Here is a 19,159-nt window from a genome sequence, read left to right as displayed (position 1 = left end):
TAATACTGTACATACTGAAAGTAGCAGGGATCAGCATACAATATAGCTGGTTTACAATCAGTAAAGGCACAGAGTAACACCTTACACTGTACACACTGGAGGTAAATCAGCACACAGTGCAGGCACTAGAGAACAGCGTATACTGTACATACTGTAGGCAGCAGAATTCAGCACACTGCAGCTAGCGTGCCAAAAATATGAGGATCACATTGTGCGGCGTGCTTATCGTGCCGCACCGAAAAATGGGTGGGCCATGGACCAGAATATAGGTGTGGTAACGGCCGGGTGGAAACAAATTTACATGAACCTAGCAATGGTGGGACATTAGATTATGACAGTGGTGGCGAACCTTTTGGAGGCCGAGTGCCGAAACTGCAACCCAAAATTCACTTATGTATCGCAAAGTGGCAACCGCAATTTAAACTAAATACTGTACAAACGTTTTAACTCATACATGAACATTATGGAAAATCCAAGTTGAAAATAAACTGTGAAGATAAACAATTTCATCCATCCTTCTCCTGAAAAATGTATTCAATTTTTTAGAACCTCCCAGTTTTATTTTCTGTTTTAAAAAGCTAAAAAAGTAGGTTTAATGCTATTGTCTCATATGATAAGGATTCAGCTTTTCCCATAGTCTCGCAGTTAGCAATCATGTGACCCCCAACAAGACAAATTCAGCAATCATGAGGCCCCCAACAAATCATGAAGCCCCCAACAAGACAAATTCAGCAATCATGAGGCCTCCAACAAATCATGAGGCCCCCAACAAGACAAATTCAGCAATCATGAGGCCCCCAACAAATCATAAGGCTTCCAACAAGACAAATTCAGCAGTCATGAGGCACATAAATAGACAGCATTTCACATAAATAGGCAGAATCCCCCCTTAATATGGTAGCCCCCACGTTAGGTAGTGAGTGACAGGGACCCCTAGGTTAGCTAGTGAGTGACAGGCGCCTCCAGTTATGTAGTGAGTGACAGGGACCCCGATAGTGAGTGACAGGGAGCCCCTTTAGGTAGTGAGTGAGTGCCAGGGAGCTCCTTCAGGTAGTGAGTGAGTGCCAGGGAGCCCCTTCAGTCAGTGAGTGAGTTCCAGGGAGCCCCTTCAGGCAGTAAGTGAGTGCCAGGGAGCCCCTTTAGGCAGTGAGTGAGTGCCAGGGAGCCCCTTCAGGCAGTGAGTGAGTGCCAGGGAGCCCCTTTAGGCAGTGAGTGAGTGCCAGGGAGCCCCTTTAGGCAGTGAGTGAGTGCCAGGGAGCCCCTTTAGGCAGTGAGTGAGTGCCAGGGAGCCCCTTCAGGCAGTGAGTGAGTGCCAGGGAGCCCCTTCAGGTAGTGAGTGAGTGCCAGGGAGCCCCTTCAGGCAGTGAGTGAGTGCCAGGGAGCCCCTTCAGGCAGTGAGTGAGTGCCAGGGAGCCCCTTCAGGCAGTGAGTGAGTGCCAGGGAGCCCCTTCAGGCAGTGAGTGAGTGCCAGGGAGCCCCTTCAGGCAGTGAGTGAGTGCCAGGGAGCCCCTTCAGGCAGTGAGTGAGTGCCAGGGAGCCCCTTTAGGCAGTGAGTGAGTGCCAGGGAGCCCCTTCAGGCAGTGAGTGCCAGGGAGCACCTTTAGGCAGTGAGTGAGTGCCAGGGAGCCCCTTTAGGCAGTGAGTGAGTGCCAGGGAGCCCCTTCAGGCAGTGAGTGAGTGCCAGGGAGCCCCTTCAGGCGCCTAGTGAGTGAGTGCCAGGGAGCCCCTTTAGGAAGTGAGTGAGTGACAGGGAGGCCCTTTAGGGAGTGAGTGAGTGAGTGAGTGACAGGGAGGCCCTTTAGGGAGTGAGTGAGTGACAGGGAGGCCCTTTAGGGAGTCAGTGAGTACCAGGGAGCCCCTTTAGGCAGTGAGTGAGTGACAGGGAGCCCCTTTAGGGAGTGAGTGAGTGCCAGGGAGCCCCTTTAGGGAGTGAGTGAGTGCCAGGGAGCCCCTTTAGGGAGTGAGTGAGTGACAGGGAGCCCCTTTAGGGAGTGAGTGAGTGACAGGGAGGCCCTTTAGGGAGTGAGTGAGTGCCAGGGAGCCCCTTTAGGGAGTGAGTGAGTGCCAGGGAGCCCCTTTAGGGAGTGAGTGAGTGCCAGGGAGCCCCTTTAGGGAGTGAGTGAGTGCCAGGGAGCCCCTTTAGGGAGTGAGTGAGTGACAGGGAGCCCCTTTAGGGAGTGAGTGAGTGCCAGGGAGCCCCTTTAGGGAGTGAGTGAGTGCCAGGGAGCCCCTTTAGGGAGTGAGTGAGTGACAGGGAGCCCCTTAAGGGAGTGAGTGAGTGACAGGGAGCCCCTTTAGGCAGTGAGTGAGTGCCAGGGAGCCCCTTTAGGGAGTGAGTGAGTGCCAGGGAGGCCCTTTAGGGAGTGAGTGAGTGCCAGGGAGCCCCTTTAGGGAGTGAGTGAGTGACAGGGAGCCCCTTTAGGGAGTGAGTGAGTGCCAGGGAGCCCCTTTAGGGAGTGAGTGAGTGCCAGGGAGCCCCTTTAGGGAGTGAGTGACAGGGAGCCCCTTTAGGGAGTGAGTGGGTGACAGGGAGCCCCTTTAGGGAGTGAGTGAGTGCCAGGGAGCCCCTTTAGGGAGTGAGTGAGTGCCAGGGAGGCCCTTTAGGGAGTGAGTGAGTGCCAGGGAGCCCCTTTAGGGAGTGAGTGAGTGACAGGGAGCCCCTTTAGGGAGTGAGCGAGTGACAGGGAGCCCCTTTAGGGAGTGAGTGAGTGAGTGACAGGGAGCCCCTTTAGGCAGTGAGTGAGTGCCAGGGAGCCCCTTTAGGGAGTGAGTGAGTGCCAGGGAGGCCCTTTAGGGAGTGAGTGAGTGCCAGGGAGCCCCTTTAGGGAGTGAGTGTCAGGGAGCCCCTTTAGGGAGTGAGTGCGTGACAGGGAGGCCCTTTAGGGAGTGAGTGAGTGCCAGGAAGCCCCTTTAGGGAGTGAGTGCCCGGGAGCTCCTTTAGGGAGTGAGTGAGTGCCAGGGAGCCCCTTTAGGGAGTGAGTGAGTGCCAGGGAGCCCCTTTAGGGAGTGAGTGAGTGACAGGGAGCCCCTTTAGGGAGTGAGTGAGTGACAGGGAGGCCCTTTAGGGAGTTAGTGAGTGACAGGGAGGCCCTTTAGGTAGTGAGTGAGTGCCAGGGAGCCCCTTTAGGGAGTGGGTGAGTGTCAGGGAGCCCCTTTAGGGAGTGAGTGAGTGCCAGGGAGCCCCTTTAGGGAGTGAGTGAGTGCCAGGGAGCCCCTTTAGGGAGTGAGTGAGTGCCAGGGAGCCCCTTTAGGGAGTGAGTGAGTGCCAGGGAGCCCCTTTAGGGAGTGAGTGACAGGGAGGCCCTTTAGGGAGTGAGTGAGTGCCAGGGAGCCCCTTTAGAGAGTGAGTGAGTGCCAGGGAGCCCCTTTAGGGAGTGAGTGAGTGACAGGGAGCCCCTTTAGGGAGTGAGTGAGTGACAGGGAGCCCCTTTAGGGAGTGAGTGAGTGACAGGGAGCCCCTTTAGGCAGTGAGTGAGTGCCAGGGAGGCCCTTTAGGGAGTGAGTGAGTGCCAGGGAGCCCCTTTAGGGAGTGAGTGAGTGACAGGGAGCCCCTTTAGGGAGTGAGTGAGTGACAGGGAGCCCCTTTAGGGAGTGAGTGAGTGAGTGACAGGGAGCCCCTTTAGGCAGTGAGTGAGTGCCAGGGAGCCCCTTTAGGGAGTGAGTGAGTGCCAGGGAGGCTCTTTAGGGAGTGAGTGAGTGCCAGGGAGGCCCTTTAGGGAGTGAGTGAGTGCCAGGGAGCCCCTTTAGGGAGTGAGTGTCAGGGAGCCCCTTTAGAGAGTGAGTGCGTGACAGAGAGGCCCTTTAGGGAGTGAGTGAGTGCCAGGGAGCCCCTTTAGGGAGTGAGTGCCAGGGAGCTCCTTTAGGGAGTGAGTGAGTGCCAGGGAGCCCCTTTAGGGAGTGAGTGAGTGACAGGGAGGCCCTTTAGGGAGTGAGTGAGTGCCAGGGAGCCCCTTTAGGGAGTGAGTGCCAGGGAGCCCCTTTAGGGAGTGAGTGAGTGCCAGGGAGCCCCTTTAGGGAGTGAGTGAGTGACAGGGAGGCCCTTTAGGGAGTGAGTGAGTGCCAGGGAGCCCCTTTAGGGAGTGAGTGCCAGGGAGCCCCTTTAGGGAGTGAGTGAGTGCCAGGGAGCCCCTTTAGGGAGTGAGTGCCAGGGAGCCCCTTTAGGGAGTGAGTGCCAGGGAGCCCCTTTAGGGAGTGAGTGAGTGCCAGGGAGCCCCTTTAGGGAGTGAGTGCCAGGGAGCCCCTTTAGGGAGTGAGTGAGTGCCAGGGAGCCCCTTTAGGGAATGAGTGAGTGAAGGGAGTGAGTGAAGGGAGTGAGTGAGTGACAGGGAGGCCCCCCCTCCAGCCGCCGCCCCCTTACCTCGTAGCAGACCTCAGGATCAGCGGCGACCCGACCAGTAAGAGCGGGCGCCAGACGCACCCGCTCGATATGCGGAAATTATGTCACTTCCGCATAACAGTGCGGACGCTGGGTCCTAGCGCCCGCACGATTGGTCGCAGGCTCGCCGCCTGATCCTGAGGTCTGAGGGAGCCCCTTTAGGGAGTGAGTGAGTGCCAGGGAGGCTCTTTAGGGAGTGAGTGAGTGCCAGGGAGGCCCTTTAGGGAGTGAGTGAGTGCCAGGGAGCCCCTTTAGGGAGTGAGTGTCAGGGAGCCCCTTTAGAGAGTGAGTGCGTGACAGAGAGGCCCTTTAGGGAGTGAGTGAGTGCCAGGGAGCCCCTTTAGGGAGTGAGTGCCAGGGAGCTCCTTTAGGGAGTGAGTGAGTGCCAGGGAGCCCCTTTAGGGAGTGAGTGAGTGACAGGGAGGCCCTTTAGGGAGTGAGTGAGTGCCAGGGAGCCCCTTTAGGGAGTGAGTGCCAGGGAGCCCCTTTAGGGAGTGAGTGAGTGCCAGGGAGCCCCTTTAGGGAGTGAGTGAGTGACAGGGAGGCCCTTTAGGGAGTGAGTGAGTGCCAGGGAGCCCCTTTAGGGAGTGAGTGCCAGGGAGCCCCTTTAGGGAGTGAGTGAGTGCCAGGGAGCCCCTTTAGGGAGTGAGTGAGTGCCAGGGAGCCCCTTTAGGGAGTGAGTGCCAGGGAGCCCCTTTAGGGAGTGAGTGAGTGCCAGGGAGCCCCTTTAGGGAATGAGTGAGTGAAGGGAGTGAGTGAAGGGAGTGAGTGAGTGACAGGGAGGCCCCCCCTCCAGCCGCCGCCCCCTTACCTCGTAGCAGACCTCAGGATCAGCGGCGACCCGACCAGTAAGAGCGGGCGCCAGACGCACCCGCTCGATATGCGGAAATGATGTCACTTCCGCATAACAGTGCGGACGCTGGGTCCTAGCGCCCGCACGATTGGTCGCAGGCTCGCCGCCTGATCCTGAGGTCTGAGACTGAGTGACGCGGCGGCGGCGGCTGGAGAGAGCCGCTGCCAGAGGGGGCCGGGCGGAGATCCGTGGCACCCCAGGACAGATTGGGGGCATGTGCCCCCCCAAAATAGGGCTAGCGACGCACCTGCTAGGCAGTTACCTGGCTTCTATGCTGGCTGGTCTGGCTTTCTGCTGGGCGGTCTAACCTGCTGCCAGGTTATCTGGAAGTTCCCCCATAGCATTCCGTGACCTTTTAATTGACCACTCCCATGCTCTGACCACCCATTGAGGCACCACAACTCCCAGCATTACCCCATAGAAGAACCACAGCTCCCTGCATGCCCCTATAAAGGCATCACAGCACACAGCATGGCACCACAGCACCCAGTATACCCACATAGAGGCACCATAGCACCCAGCATACCCCCCATTGATGCACCACAGCTCCCAACATGCCTGCCACTAAGGCACCATAGCTGACTCTGCCTGGGGGACATTCGGGGCACCCTAGAATAGATCCGGGGCACGTGCCACTGATCTTTGGGGCTAGCAACGCCCATGCATGGATAGTTGCTTTGTTTGAGATCAATTTACTTTTGTCTTACATGGACTTTCTTGCAGAAGTAAAATGTCACTGTTAATGTGAGTGATGCTGCACTGCGTTATAGCGCAACACACCCATTGCACTGTGAACGTCACTATAGGTGGTGCACTGCAGTGCGGCAAGCCACGTTACAAAACTGTAGTTGTGCCGCACTGCAACATACAACTGTGAACATCGCCTCAGGCCTGGAACCCACTGCAAAACGCTATCGCTAATCGCAAACGCTAGCATTTTGTATGAGCAGTTTGTCAGTGGTTTCATGAGCGTTTTAGTAAGTGATTTTACAAAGTGTATCAATTTGCCAGCGATTGTGTAGCGATTAGCGTTTTAAAGTCTGATTAGTCCTTTCAATTAATTTTTATTTTGTTACAGTGTGTGTTAACGTTAAAACGCTAGCAAAATTGCTCCATGCAGGTTTTAATGAGCGATTACGCCAGCGTTTACATACTTTACATTGAAGTGCAAACGCTCCCAAAATGCTGCATGTCCTGCGTTTGCGATTTGAGGAATCGCAAACGCTCCAGTGGAAGTTGCCCCATCCAATTACATTAGCTGAGCGTTTTGGCAAAACGCTAGCGTTCTGTAACGCTCCAAAAATGCTTTCAAAATTGCCCTTGTGGGTTCCAGCCCTAAAGCCTCGTACATATGTTCAAAGCATGTTACCAGGCAAGGTTTGGAAATAAATACCTCAGGCGACATTACAGGGCTGACACTGTACAGATACATTTTAGCCTGCAGGCTGCTAGCGATGCGTTCTGTTGCTATATGGAAGGGGGGAGGGTTGATGCAGTAGCGTGCAGAAGGGGCGAACATCGCTCTTGGCCAGCGTGTGGCCAAATAGATCTCAGCATTTTTTGGCCGCCTCGGCATGTGAACACAGCTTTAACCTCCTTAGCAGTAATCCCAAGCTAGGGTCGGGGTAGCCGCCAAAGGCTGCATGCAGAGTATAGCGCGCGGTTTTACATACCTCCCGGGGGATCTTGACGTCGGCCGCCATTCTTCTTCCTCTCCTCCGGGGCTCTGTTTCCTGCTGGTGAGATCGCCAGCTGTGTCATCGGCAATTTCACTTTAGAGTTGAAGAGCCACCCGGAGGATGTAGGCATAACTGCAGCGCTGGAGCAAGGGAGGTGAGTGATTGTAGAACTGCTGCAGATCTCCCTGGCAGCATGATTGTTTTCCAGGTTTTAGACTCTAAAATCCGGAAAGAATCATAACGCCTAGGGGGTTAAGCCTCATACACACAGTAGAAGCATGGGAATGAAGGGAATGAAGCATGACTGTATGTGTCCCTAAAGCTTGTTGAAAGATCTGGCAGCCTGGATCTTTAAATAACAGCAACCATTGAGTGCACGGTTTCCCTCCTGTTATCACCTATCAGAAGCCACTCTGTTATCCAATGCGATCTTTCCGATCTCAAGACTATACATTCCACTTCGGTATGCCAAAACGACATCTCTGCTCTGTATGGCGCTCGTTGCCGAGTTCTTTTCGGCGACACTTATTGGAGGTGTACATACTTTACTCACTGGTGATTGACATTTCCATTTCCAGATGCACGTCGGCAGTTGGGGTGATTCGAGAACGCATCTGAATCTCTTTATCCGTGCCATGCACGGCTATGGGGATTTGCAAGGGTGATGCAAAAAAAACAAAAAAAAATGCCAATTTTTTTCCCTGCACACAAATTTGGATGCAGCCTTAACGAGAATTACAACGCAATCACCCTAAAAGCGCTGCATGCAGCGTGTTTGCAATTTTTGCAAATCCCAGAAGATGCAGTGAGAATAATCCCATAGGGATACATAATCAGCAGTGCTAAAATGCGCTTACGTGTCAACCAGCCCATAGTCTTTCATCACTGAAGCACTTTAGGAATCAATGGGGATTCCTAGAAAGCATAGATCACTGTCTAGTGGGTCCAAGACCATTTATGCATACCTCCCAACTTTTTGAGATGAGAAAAAGGGACACTTAAGCCACGCCCCTGCCACACCCTGGTCACGCCCCACCACATCTATCGTCAAGCATACCATAAAGATTTCATAAGAAAAATATGTTGTTTTATAATTCAAACCACACTGGTCCTCTCTATCCTGGTTCATTTTCCTTCATAGTAACATTTTACAATTAGTAATATATCCATTTAAAGGAGATGAATAAAGTTTAGAGTCAATCAAACACATTTTTATATAGAAATATATATATTTGTATAGAATGAGGGACAAAGTCCTGAAAGAGGGACAAATGAGAGGGAAAAAGGGACAGAGGGACAGGGCTTCCAAAAGGGACTGTCCCTCCGAAAAAGGGACAGTTGGGAGCTATGATTTATGGTTCATAAACAGGTTCTGTGAGTGATTCATTCGACATCAACTTATCAAGGAGAGTATGCACAGACAAGTGAGCTCTGCAGCGAGTATCTACATAGATTATTCCAGTTCCCTGCCATGAAACAAAAGATATTTCCCATGAAAGAAACACTAGCAGTCTCTTTCCTCTCACTTCCCAGTAGTGATGGGTCGTTCGCGAACCAGCCGGCTCTTTGCTACGAACAACAAGAGCCGGTTCTCAGTTTTAAAAGAGCCGCCCCACACAGCTCTGCTTTGCTCTGTGTGTGATAAAGGGCGCTGAGGCATGCTGGGAGATGTAGTCCTCCTCTTTCAGCTTGTAGGAGTGTATGGGGCGGAGCAGACCAGTAGCAGGAGGGATTGCCCCAGTCATATAAGCAGTCATGGAGACGGGGGCGGGGCTTATACTCCGATTCTGAGTGGTGTCTAGTGACATTTAATGAAGAGCCGATTCAGAGCTGTAAGAGCCGGCTCTTTAATGGGAGCCGATTCAGAAGAGCCGATTCTCGGAGAAGAGCCGGAATTCCCATCACTACTTCCCAGCTACACTCTCTCATTATGCACAGGCAGGCGGTAGCCAGAAAAGCAGATCCCCGTGCGGGACATACCACTCTGCAGCAGAGAGTAGGGGAATAGTATAGCAACGTTATAATGATACATTGCCCAAGTATATTTCCCAGATACAATACGATCTTACTGATAATACTTGCCTATCGACAGTAGAATATGAAGAGAAAACACAGGAGTTGTTGATAGGAAGTCTCCACCTCCTTTTCTGGAATGGTTGCGCCCATTGTCATGGTGACGCGTCTTCCTTGCTCTTCTCTCGGGAGAATTAGTAGCTGAGGCCCGATTATTTTTAACTTTTACTAGAGTGCACGTGAAGGAACGTCATCTTTCTCCACTTCAGGTAATTATACAGCAAAATCTGGCAATTTTAAAGTTTTTCAACTTCTTGCATTGAACATTAACATTACATGTGTTTATATTCGCTTTATGCAATGCTGCTTTGTGATGTATTACTGACCCCATATGACAAAACCAGTGTTGTTGTTTTTTTTTTTTAGAGGGGTGACACCAGGACTATATTGCAAAATAAATATACTAACTAATATCAGGGTAGAGTCTGTCCGCATACATGAAAAAAAAGTTTCCTTGAAAAAAGGGTGCAGGGGATTGCTTCTAGTAGAATATCGCTGCAAAATAAAAACTACCATTTGCAGCAAAGAAGGTAAATTTAATCGCCCGATAACTGGCGCCGCCGTGTGCCCAAATTTCCCTTCTTTGCAGCAAATCGTAGCTTTTATAATAGGCGCCTACGGTGGTACCCATGGTTGTCCGCACATAGGGGCAAAATGGAGCAGCTGCCAGGGGCGTAGCAATAGGGGGTGCAGAGGTAGCGACCGCATCGGGGCCCTTGGGCCAGAGGGGCCCCGAAGGGCCCTCCCTCAACTACAGTATTAGCTCTCTATTGGTCCTGTGTTCATAATAATCACTTCTATAGATACTTTGAATAGTAGTAATCATTAACAAGCTGTCCCCCATCCCCTTCTTGCACCTCTGACACTGTAGTTACCATTGGCAGGTTTTGGTGCACCGTATCAATTGTTATGTATAGAGTGCTTGGGGGGGCCCGTGTAAAACTTGCATCGGGGCCCACAGCTCCTTAGCTACGCCACTGGCAGCTGCCCCCATTCCCCTCCCACCCCCCCGGCCATCAGCCGCACCCCTGGCCATCCCTGAGTGCCAGCAGCCAGCGTCAGTCCTCTGATAGTCGGCGACCAGTGAGAAGGCACTAGAGCCTTGCAGACACTTGCAGGCACTGATATGCGGAAGTGACAGTTTCAGGTCTGAACCCAAAGGGCCAGCACCCCCTAACTAAGGGTGCTGGTAGCCCCAACCCTGGGGCATCTCTGACCCAAATTTGCGATCAATGGCACTGACAGAATCGGAGTTAGAGCCCGAAAACTCCCAAAAATCATAATTTTTCAACTGTGATTCTCCAACTATCACTTTTCAACTGTCATTTTCCAAGTGCCATTTTTCGAATGCCACTTTTTTAACTGTCATTTTCCAACTGCCAAATTTCAACTAATTTTCCAACTACCATTTTCCAACTGTCATTTACCAACTGCCGTTTTTCAACTGCCATTTTTTAACTGTCATTTTTCAACTGTCCTTTTCCAACTGCCAAATTTCAACTGTCATTGTCCAACTGTCATTTTCCAATTGTCATTTTTCAACTGCTATTTTCCAACTGTCACTTTCCATCTGCCATTTTCCAACTGTCATTTTTTCAACTGTCACTTTCCAACTGTCATTTTCCAACTGTCACTTTCCAACTGTCATTTTCCAACTGTCACTTTCCAACTGTCATTTTCCAACTGCCATTTTCCAACTGTCATTTTTCAACTGTCAATTTCCAACTGTCATTTTCCAACTGCCATTTTCCAACTGCCACTTTCCAACTGTCATTTTCCAACTGCCACTTTCCTACTGTCATTTTCCAACTGTCATTTTTCAACTGTCACTTTCCAACTGTCATTTTCCAACTGTCACTTTCCAACTGTCATTTTCCAACTGTCATTTTCCAACTGCTATTTTCCAACTGTCATTTTCCAACTGTCACTTTCCAACTGTCATTTTCCAACTGTCATTTTCCAACTGCCATTTTCCAACTGTCATTTTTCAACTGTCAATTTCCAACTGCCATTTTCCAACTGCCACTTTCCAACTGCCATTTTCCAACTGCCACTTTCCAACTGTCATTTTCCAACTGCCATTTCCAACTGTCATTTTCCAACTGTCATTTTTCAACTGTCACTTTTCAACTGCCAAATTTCAACTGTCATTTTTCAACTGTCATTTTCCAACTGCCATTTTTCAACTGTCATTTTTTAACTGTCATTTTCCAACTGCCAAATTCCAACTGCCATTTTCCAACTGCCATTTTCCAACTGTCATTTTTCAACTGCCATTTTTAACTGTCATTTTCCAACTGTCAGTTTCCAACTGTCATTTTTCCACTGCCATTTTTCAACTGCCATTTTCAACTGTTTTTCAACTGTCACTTTCCATCTGTAATTTTCCAATTGCCATTTTTCAAGTGACCTTCCCAGTTTTTTCATCCTAGGCTCCATGCCAGTCCATAATGCACTATTTTGCAGTATAATCACTAGATCAATGCACAGCTGTGAAATTTTGGCAACTTCTTCTATACCAGCGGATGAGAGGTGGGTTTGTTAACATAACTGCAGCTCTCTACAGAAGTGAAGCAGTAATTCGTTGTCAGTATTTTGTGGCCACCTCCTGTTTACAAAGAACCCTTTAGGAATAATGCAAACAATCCCTGAGAAACAAAGCAGTGATTAGAACACGACCAACATAAGTTGTGGAAAACCGACAACCAACATTGCAGTAACGACTTTACTAATATTGCAAATGACCAGCCAACTCATATACATTCTGCGTGTGCAAGCAGAAACAAGATTATTTACAACACTAGCTGACCCAAGCCCGTTTAAAAACGGGCTCTCGGGTCTATGTTTCTCGCCTGCGCACGCACCAAGCGCACGCAGCCGCCGCACACGTGCACGCGCACCCACCACACACCCGGCCGCCCGCTCACACACCCTCCTGGCTCCCTGGCCCCGTCCCTGTCCTCCTGTCTCTGTGAGGCTGGGTCCGTGCTGCGTACATGCGCAGTAGCAAAAAGCACGGACCAGCTACACAGGGACAGCGTGACCCATGGACACAGGGGTTTTATTACAGAGGATGTCCGCATTCAGTAGAACAGTGTACAGAACAGATATCTGCCCAACAGTCATCTGGGTTGATCTGCTGGATGGATTGGGCAAGCTGCTCGATATCGGTCGCTTGTTGTTTGGCTACATTTTTGCACATAATTGTCGTCCAATATGGCAAAATCTGTTGTTTTTCGGATGTTTAAACTGGATTTTGTTTAGCGTGTGTACTAGGCTTAACATTTTGCGCTTTCTCAAGTGACGCACAAAAGAGATTGCTAATGCTCTGAATCAAACATGTTCTGTAGTGTAGTATGGATACAGAGGCGCCAAAAGGATAAAAGTGTCTAAAAAGTTCAAAACATGAGGAGGCAGTGGTGGACTTCCTTCTCCAAGCAGACACAAAAACTGCCAATGTGTTTGTCAAATCGAACACGTTCATTTACATACTCCAGGGTACAATGCAACGCGTTTCGCAGGTTTGATCCCCCTTCATCAGGCAATAACAACGGAGTGATAACATATGTGGTCAGTAGAAGAGCCAGACACCTCTGTCATGCATGACATACATGTTTTGTGTTCAGCACTGACCTCAGGAGCAAGATAGCAGCTCCCATACAGGCAAAATCCTCCCCCCCCCAGCAGTCCAGACTTTTTTATATCACCATTTTTGAGTGGGTTAAGGCTCGTTTCCATATAGCGCCATATAGCTTATGGAAATGCGATCGCAGGGACAGCCAGCAGTACATAGATTGCACTGTCTGCTGTTTCCATACATGCGCTGCGATTCACCACTGAATCACAGCGCATGGTTGCCTGCATTTTGCACAAATGATCCCATTCAGTATAATGAGTGGGAACACAAGTGTCAACCCCCCCCCCCCGAGGGGTCACGTGCAACGCAGAGCTGCGTGGCTCTGCATTGCAAATGGAAACAAGCCAACTAGCGAAATTAAACACAATTTTTGCTGATTGCCTTTAGGTACAATACATGCCTGTGATATTTCAAAACATTTTCATGGGAAATAACCTATATAGCATGTGCAATGAGCACAGTAGCAGCGCCTAATTAGTGGCTGTTATTGCTGCTGGCACAGTGGCAGCTGCTAATCAGTGGCTGGCTGATAACCTACAGGTGAGCAAATGGGGCCTTGGGCGGTACTGTACACCTCAGCACTAGAGACTGAGACTTCGCTGTTGCCATGCATACACTGGAGCCCGGACAGGTAGAACTCTGCTCCATTCATACTCAGCATGTGGAGCACCTTTCACTCACTAAGGCCGTGTATACATTATAAATCACAAGCGCTGAGCCATATATTTCCCTGTGCTTTGCACTCAGAAAAGCGCTTGTTTACGCGCTTTTGCTGAGCGATTAGTTTTTACACTTCCTGAAGTTAGTCAGGAGGTGAACTCGTGTACACGGAAATTAATAAATACAATGGGCTTGATTCACAAAGCGGTGCTAACCTACTTAGCACGTCTAAAGTCTTTAGACGTGCTAACCAGGGTGCTAAGTAGGTTAGCACCGGATTTCTCAATCAGATTGCGCTCTAACTTTGCGCGCGCAAAGTCCTATGCGCGCTAAGTGCCATAGGCTTTAATGGGCACTTCGCGCGGAGCGCCCCGTGGTCTGTGCAGTGCGCGCGTAAAGTTTTGCGCGCTTAAAGCTTTGCGCGCGAAAAGCTCGTTTAGACGTGCTAAGGGGGTTTTCACAGGCGTGCTAACAGTTAGCACCTCTTTGTGAATCAAGCCCAATGTGTTTATTCTAAAACCACTTGGGAAATCACCATTCAAAGCGCTTTTTTAAGCACTTCACGATTTCCCTATACTTTATATTGAAGAGCAAATGCTCAGAAAATGGTACAGGTAGCGCGTTTGCGATTGGCAATAAACAGAACACTCACATAGAGCCACATTGCACTAGCGCTTTTAAGGCCATTTTTAAAATCACCAGTGCTTAAAAGAAAAAAGAAAAAATGCTCCTAGTGTGAACAAGCCCTGAGAGATGGAACCCACAAGAGCGTTTTTTGAGCATTTTGGCAGCGCTGCGATACGCTAGCGTTTTGCCAAAATGCTCAGCTGATGTTAATGGATGGGGCAACTTCCACAGGAGCGTTTGCGTTTCCCAGAAACGCAAACGCAGGACCTGCAGCATTTTGGGAGCGTTAGCGCTTCAATGTAAAGTATTGAAACGCTAGCAGAAACGCTCAGCAAAACCTGAACTGAGCGGTTTTGCTAGCGTTTTGCGGTTCTGCACACTGTAACAAAATTAAAAATAATTCACAGGACCAATCAGGATAAAAACGCAAAACGCTACACAACCGCTGAGCAAAAAAATACACTGTTGCAAAACGCGACCGAAAACGCGCATGAATCCACTTGCAAACTGCTCAGACAAAACGCTAGCGGTTGCGTTTTGCGTTTGCGGATTTCAGTGGGTTCCAGGCCTAAGAGTTGGTTCACACAATCACAAAATGTGATTTTGCAATGCGATTTTTTGGCAATTGCAATTTGCTTTTTTGTTCGAGGTACGAGAATCGCATCTGCAAGCAGCGCAATTTTATACAAGTTGCAATGGTGCAGTGGGAATTTTCCTATAGGACGACAGTGCCCTCATTATGAACCAGCCCTTATTCCAGGGGGAGCTTCTGGCTGCATAATATGAGTTGCCACCTTTTGGGTGAAAAAAACCAGCATGTGGGTATGGCCTGGGTGTGGCCTAAAAGTGGGATTGGTTTGTCACAGACTTTTTAAAGGACAACTGACCTGAAAGGAATACAGAGGCTGCCATATTTGTTTTGTTTTGAACAATGCACATTGCCTGGCTGTCCTGCTGATTTTCTGCCTCTAATCCTTTTAGCCATAAACCCTGAACAAGCATAATCATATGTTTCTGACTGACATTTTGTCAGAACTGAAATATATCAGTTGCTGTCAGTTACACCTGAGAGGAGAACTGATGTGTCCATGTTTCCCTATGGCTCAAGTGGGCGATGTTACAGTTTAACAGTGTGCTGACCAGGAAGCTGTTATGGGGTAATGGCCATTTTCAAAATGGAGGACGGAGAATTCCCTTGATCACAGTGGACAAACAGGGCGCAGGAGAGGAAAAATAGATTGAGGAGTAGACTACACAGGAGGTAAGTATGACTTGCGTATGCTTATTTTGACTTTTAATTTTCAGTTCAGGTTTTCTTTAAGGTTACCTTTAAAGCTAGGTGCACACATAGCAGAAAAGCTATCATTGCAGAAACGCTGCAATTTTGCCGCTAATGGAAGTCTATGGGCCGCAGGAAAAATGCATATAAAAACGCATATGCGGTTTCTATGTGTTTTCAAACCTGTTTTTAAAAACGCAGGTTTTGTTGCATAATATTTATAAACGCATCAAATACACACATAATGAAAGTCAATGGGAACGCAATGGTATGCGTTTTTCATGCGTTTTTATATGCATACAAAACACATGCGTTTTGTACATGCAAACTGCAAACGCATTAAAACGCACGCAAAACGCATGAAAAAAACGCACCACAAACGCACCAAAAACACAAAAAAAATGCACACAACATTCACATATAACATGTCATAAAATTGAGCCTTTCACGTTATGTTATGTGTGCACCCAGCCTTAGGCTCCCTGCACACTGCATGCAATTCCAATTCTTAATCGGTTTTTACACCCGATTCCGATTTTTAATCGTTACAGCTTGCTGCGTTTTTTCTGTGTTTTTCTGTTGATAGCATTCAGGGAAAATCGGAATTGCAAATTGGAATCGGAAACGGAATCAGAATCACAAAACGGATTTGCAGTGTGCAGGGAGCATTAGGGTTGGTTGGGGTCTTTTGCAGACAGCATGTCGTGCTGGGAAGTGAGCATGGCCATGATAGGTTATGGGCAGAGCCAAATATACTTGAACCAAGCAGCGGTGTGATTCAGAGACAATGAATTACACCCGTAGTGGGACCTAGGCCATAATGGGGATGCAGACAGCAACAGCAGCTTGATTTGGATATCAGGATCTATAAAATGAGTAACTTGTTATGTGTAATGATGTCTTTTAGAACCAGCAAGAAACAGATCGTAATAAATGGAGGAGTCTGTTGCTTCTGAAAGTCCAAGAGATGAACCAGAAATGGTGTTTTTGGAGGAGGAGGAAAACCTTCCAGGGTACCTCTGGACTGAGAATGAACAGATGAAAGGTAAGAACATACTGGCAGTGAACAATCAATAGGGGATGCAGGGGCTGCAACTGCACCAGGTCCCCTGGCCTTGAGAGACCCAGATGGGGCCCACCTCTCAGCACTGCATTAGCTCTTTATTGATGCTGTGGTGGTAATGATCACCTCTGTAGATGCATTGAATAGCGGTAATCATTATAACCCCAATATAACAGGTACAACTGTCATATCACCCATGGTACAAGTGCTACTACTCATATAGCGAGTGCAATCATCTTGTTTCCACCCCAATAACAAATGCTTTCATGTTTCCTTAAAAGGGAACCAGATATGGTATTATTAAAAGATCTAGTTATACTTACCCGGGGCTTCCTCCAGCCCCATAAGCAGTGATGCGTCCCTCACTGTCCTTCCAAGTGTCTTCGTTCAGCCGCGATTAGCCCCGGTAATCACATAGGGAATCATTGCACAATCACTTTGAGGGCGATTTTGAAAATCGCCGGCGCTTAAAAAAAGCCGGAAGCGCCCTTAGTGTGAACAAGCCCTTATGGCTGTAATTTGCTTATCAGTGCTGTTTACTATATTTCCGACAAGCTACCGGCAAGACATAAGCTGTCACTTCCATGCCTAGAAATTAACTCTTTCAGGCAGCAAAATAAAACAAGTAAAACAGCCTGGTTATTAATGCTTTGCACTGTACATACACATGTTTATCTCATCATGTCACATATCGCCATGGGTACACTTGAATACAGAGTTCATGGTGTGTGTATAGTATGATGTATAGTCAGGGCCGAATTTACCATAAGGCACTGTAGGCACGTGCCTACAGGCCCCTGAAGATGGAAAGGCGGCTCACTTCCCTCCCCGAGCGCCTCTCCTCTGCAGAGTCCGGAGCAGAGTGTAAATGAGAGGTTACTCACCCAGCTCTCGGCATTCCAATGTCAGAGGCACCTCTAGTACTTAATACTGAGGGTACCTCTGCCTGCCTAATACTAAGGGGCACCTGTAGCTACCGATGAAGGGAAAGAGAAGTAAGGGAAAAGTGACAGCTTGGACAGCCAGCACGCTTGCGGTTTGTAGGCTCGTGGAGGGCGAAATCTATGGTGCCAGGACATCTGTGCCTATAGGCTCTTGTGTGGTAAGTCCGGGCATGTGTATAGTACATTATTAGTTAGGCCTATTTTTAATAGTAACAGAACCAGAAAACTACACTTATCCCACATTTGCTAATCCCCAGAGGTCGGATCATTGAGCTTCTGCTGTATTTTAAAAGGCTGGGTGGAGGAAAACGGAGGGGAATAGATGTGCAAATGATTTATTTTCTTAGGCTTTAACATCAACCTACATTTTACGGTAAGTTCTGCTTAAAAGAAATGAAATGTAAAATCATGAAATAAAAATGTTGAATTCTGTTTCCACAATGTGTATCTATAGCTTTATTTGTTTTCCTTATTCATCCATCCACGTGTATTTCTTTCTACATTTGTTTATCCATCCATCGTTATTTGTTTTTTTCTTTCCCCATCTAGATGATGCATTTCCATATGGAGACGCAGCAGAGAACCTGCAGGATGATGATGTCCTGGATGAAATAAGTGACAGTTTTGATTCTGAGTCTAACTGGTGAGCACAGTGTGAGGTATCTGCCTGGCATACACTTCCTTCTTGTCGTGTGTCAGGAGCCTGAGCTATGATTGCTTTGTTTCTGCCTCAGTTTATCATGCACAGAAAACATAATGCAGACTATAACCATTTCATCTGTGCCGAATGCAGTTTTTATGTATTCACCAGAGCAGCATTTGGAAGGGAGATGGTTCTGAATCTACAAAACTGCCTTTTCTGAGCACTAGCTCGTTTTTGTTGTTGCAAGAAAATAATTTAATGAGCAGTTTGTGCTGGAACTGCTTTGCATGAGAAAGACGGCACTCAGACTGGGTCCTGTATGAAGTGTTGTTCCTCCTCTCTGCTGGCAGGAACAACAGTATGTATATTGTTTTCATAAAGTGGTTCAGACACAAAATTGGAGGTACCGCGGCACTCTATGAAATGGGAGTCGCTTCATTTGGGAAGGAGCATTATTTATACAACTCGGAAAGTCCTTACAGACCCTACCCCCAGGCATGTTCATATACAGTAAACTCTCATCTACTAAACTATTAAACCTCTCTGGATTAGAGATGGCCCGAACGGTTCCCGGCGAACTATCGGTGGTTCGCGATCGAACGCGAACTTTATGGCGGTTCGACCCGCCTCCTATACTACATCATTAGGGTCAACTTTGACCCTATACAGCACAGTCAGCAGGCACAGGGTAGTCAATCAGGCTACACTCCCTTCTGGAGCCCCACCCCCTCTTATAAAAGGCAGGCAGCGTCAGCCTTTTCACTCACTCGTGGGGCTGCAGTAATTAGAGAAGGGAAAGCTTGCTGCAGAGACATTAGGGAAAGCTTAGTTAGGCTTGTTAGGTTGCTCTTTCTTGCTGATCCTTATTGCTAAAAAGCACTCCTCATCCTCAACAGCTCTTTTGAGAGCTAATGTTGTTCTTGTGATCTATTTTTTTTTGTGTGTGTGTGTTTTCCACAGACACTTGTGTTGCATATACAGCCCTGTCAGTCAGTTTTAGCTGCTGGACCTTGACTCCTCGGTAATTCCTACTGTTTCCTACTGTGCCACTGCCAGGCCCAGCACATTCAGTGACTAATACCTGTGTGTGTGACAGGCAGCTGCACATTTGTAATACCCATCACTGCATATACCTATCTGTTCAGTGCACCCACCTATCTATGTGAGCGCACGCAGTGTGATATTTAATACCACCAGTCACTGTACCTGTTCACGGTACCCAGGCAGCTGTACATTTGTAATACCCATCACTGCATATACCTACCTGTTGTTCGCAGTGCACCCACCTACCTACATGAGCGCACGCAGTGTGACTGCACCTGTTCA

The 19,159-nt window shown here is 48.6% G+C and overlaps 2 protein-coding genes across 6 annotated transcripts in view; one reads left to right on the top strand and one right to left on the bottom strand.

The window, feature by feature from the left end:
- Nucleotides 1-19,159, bottom strand: part of GABRD (gamma-aminobutyric acid type A receptor subunit delta) — a 101,328-nt gene that overhangs the window by 57,251 nt on the left and 24,918 nt on the right. The window lies entirely within an intron of this gene.
- The window catches only part of CFAP74 (cilia and flagella associated protein 74), a 261,484-nt gene continuing 251,044 nt past the window's right edge, over nucleotides 8,720-19,159 (top strand). For 4 of the 5 annotated variants that reach the window (XM_068240650.1, XM_068240652.1, XM_068240653.1 and 1 more), the window contains exons 1-3: nucleotides 8,721-9,189; nucleotides 16,091-16,228; nucleotides 17,740-17,833. In XM_068240650.1, coding sequence (XP_068096751.1) covers nucleotides 16,117-16,228; nucleotides 17,740-17,833 — 206 coding nt within the window. In that variant the 5' untranslated portion in view covers nucleotides 8,721-9,189; nucleotides 16,091-16,116. Of the gene's footprint in view, nucleotides 9,190-16,090; nucleotides 16,229-17,739; nucleotides 17,834-19,159 lie in introns of all 5 variants that reach the window. The other variant, XM_068240654.1, reaches the window with a different exon arrangement.

Source organism: Hyperolius riggenbachi, chromosome 6 (assembly GCF_040937935.1).
Source record: "Hyperolius riggenbachi isolate aHypRig1 chromosome 6, aHypRig1.pri, whole genome shotgun sequence".
In the NCBI taxonomy this organism is placed as follows: domain Eukaryota; kingdom Metazoa; phylum Chordata; class Amphibia; order Anura; family Hyperoliidae; genus Hyperolius; species Hyperolius riggenbachi.
Note: the sequence above shows the minus strand (reverse complement) of the source record. Positions and strands in the feature narration are given on the sequence as shown.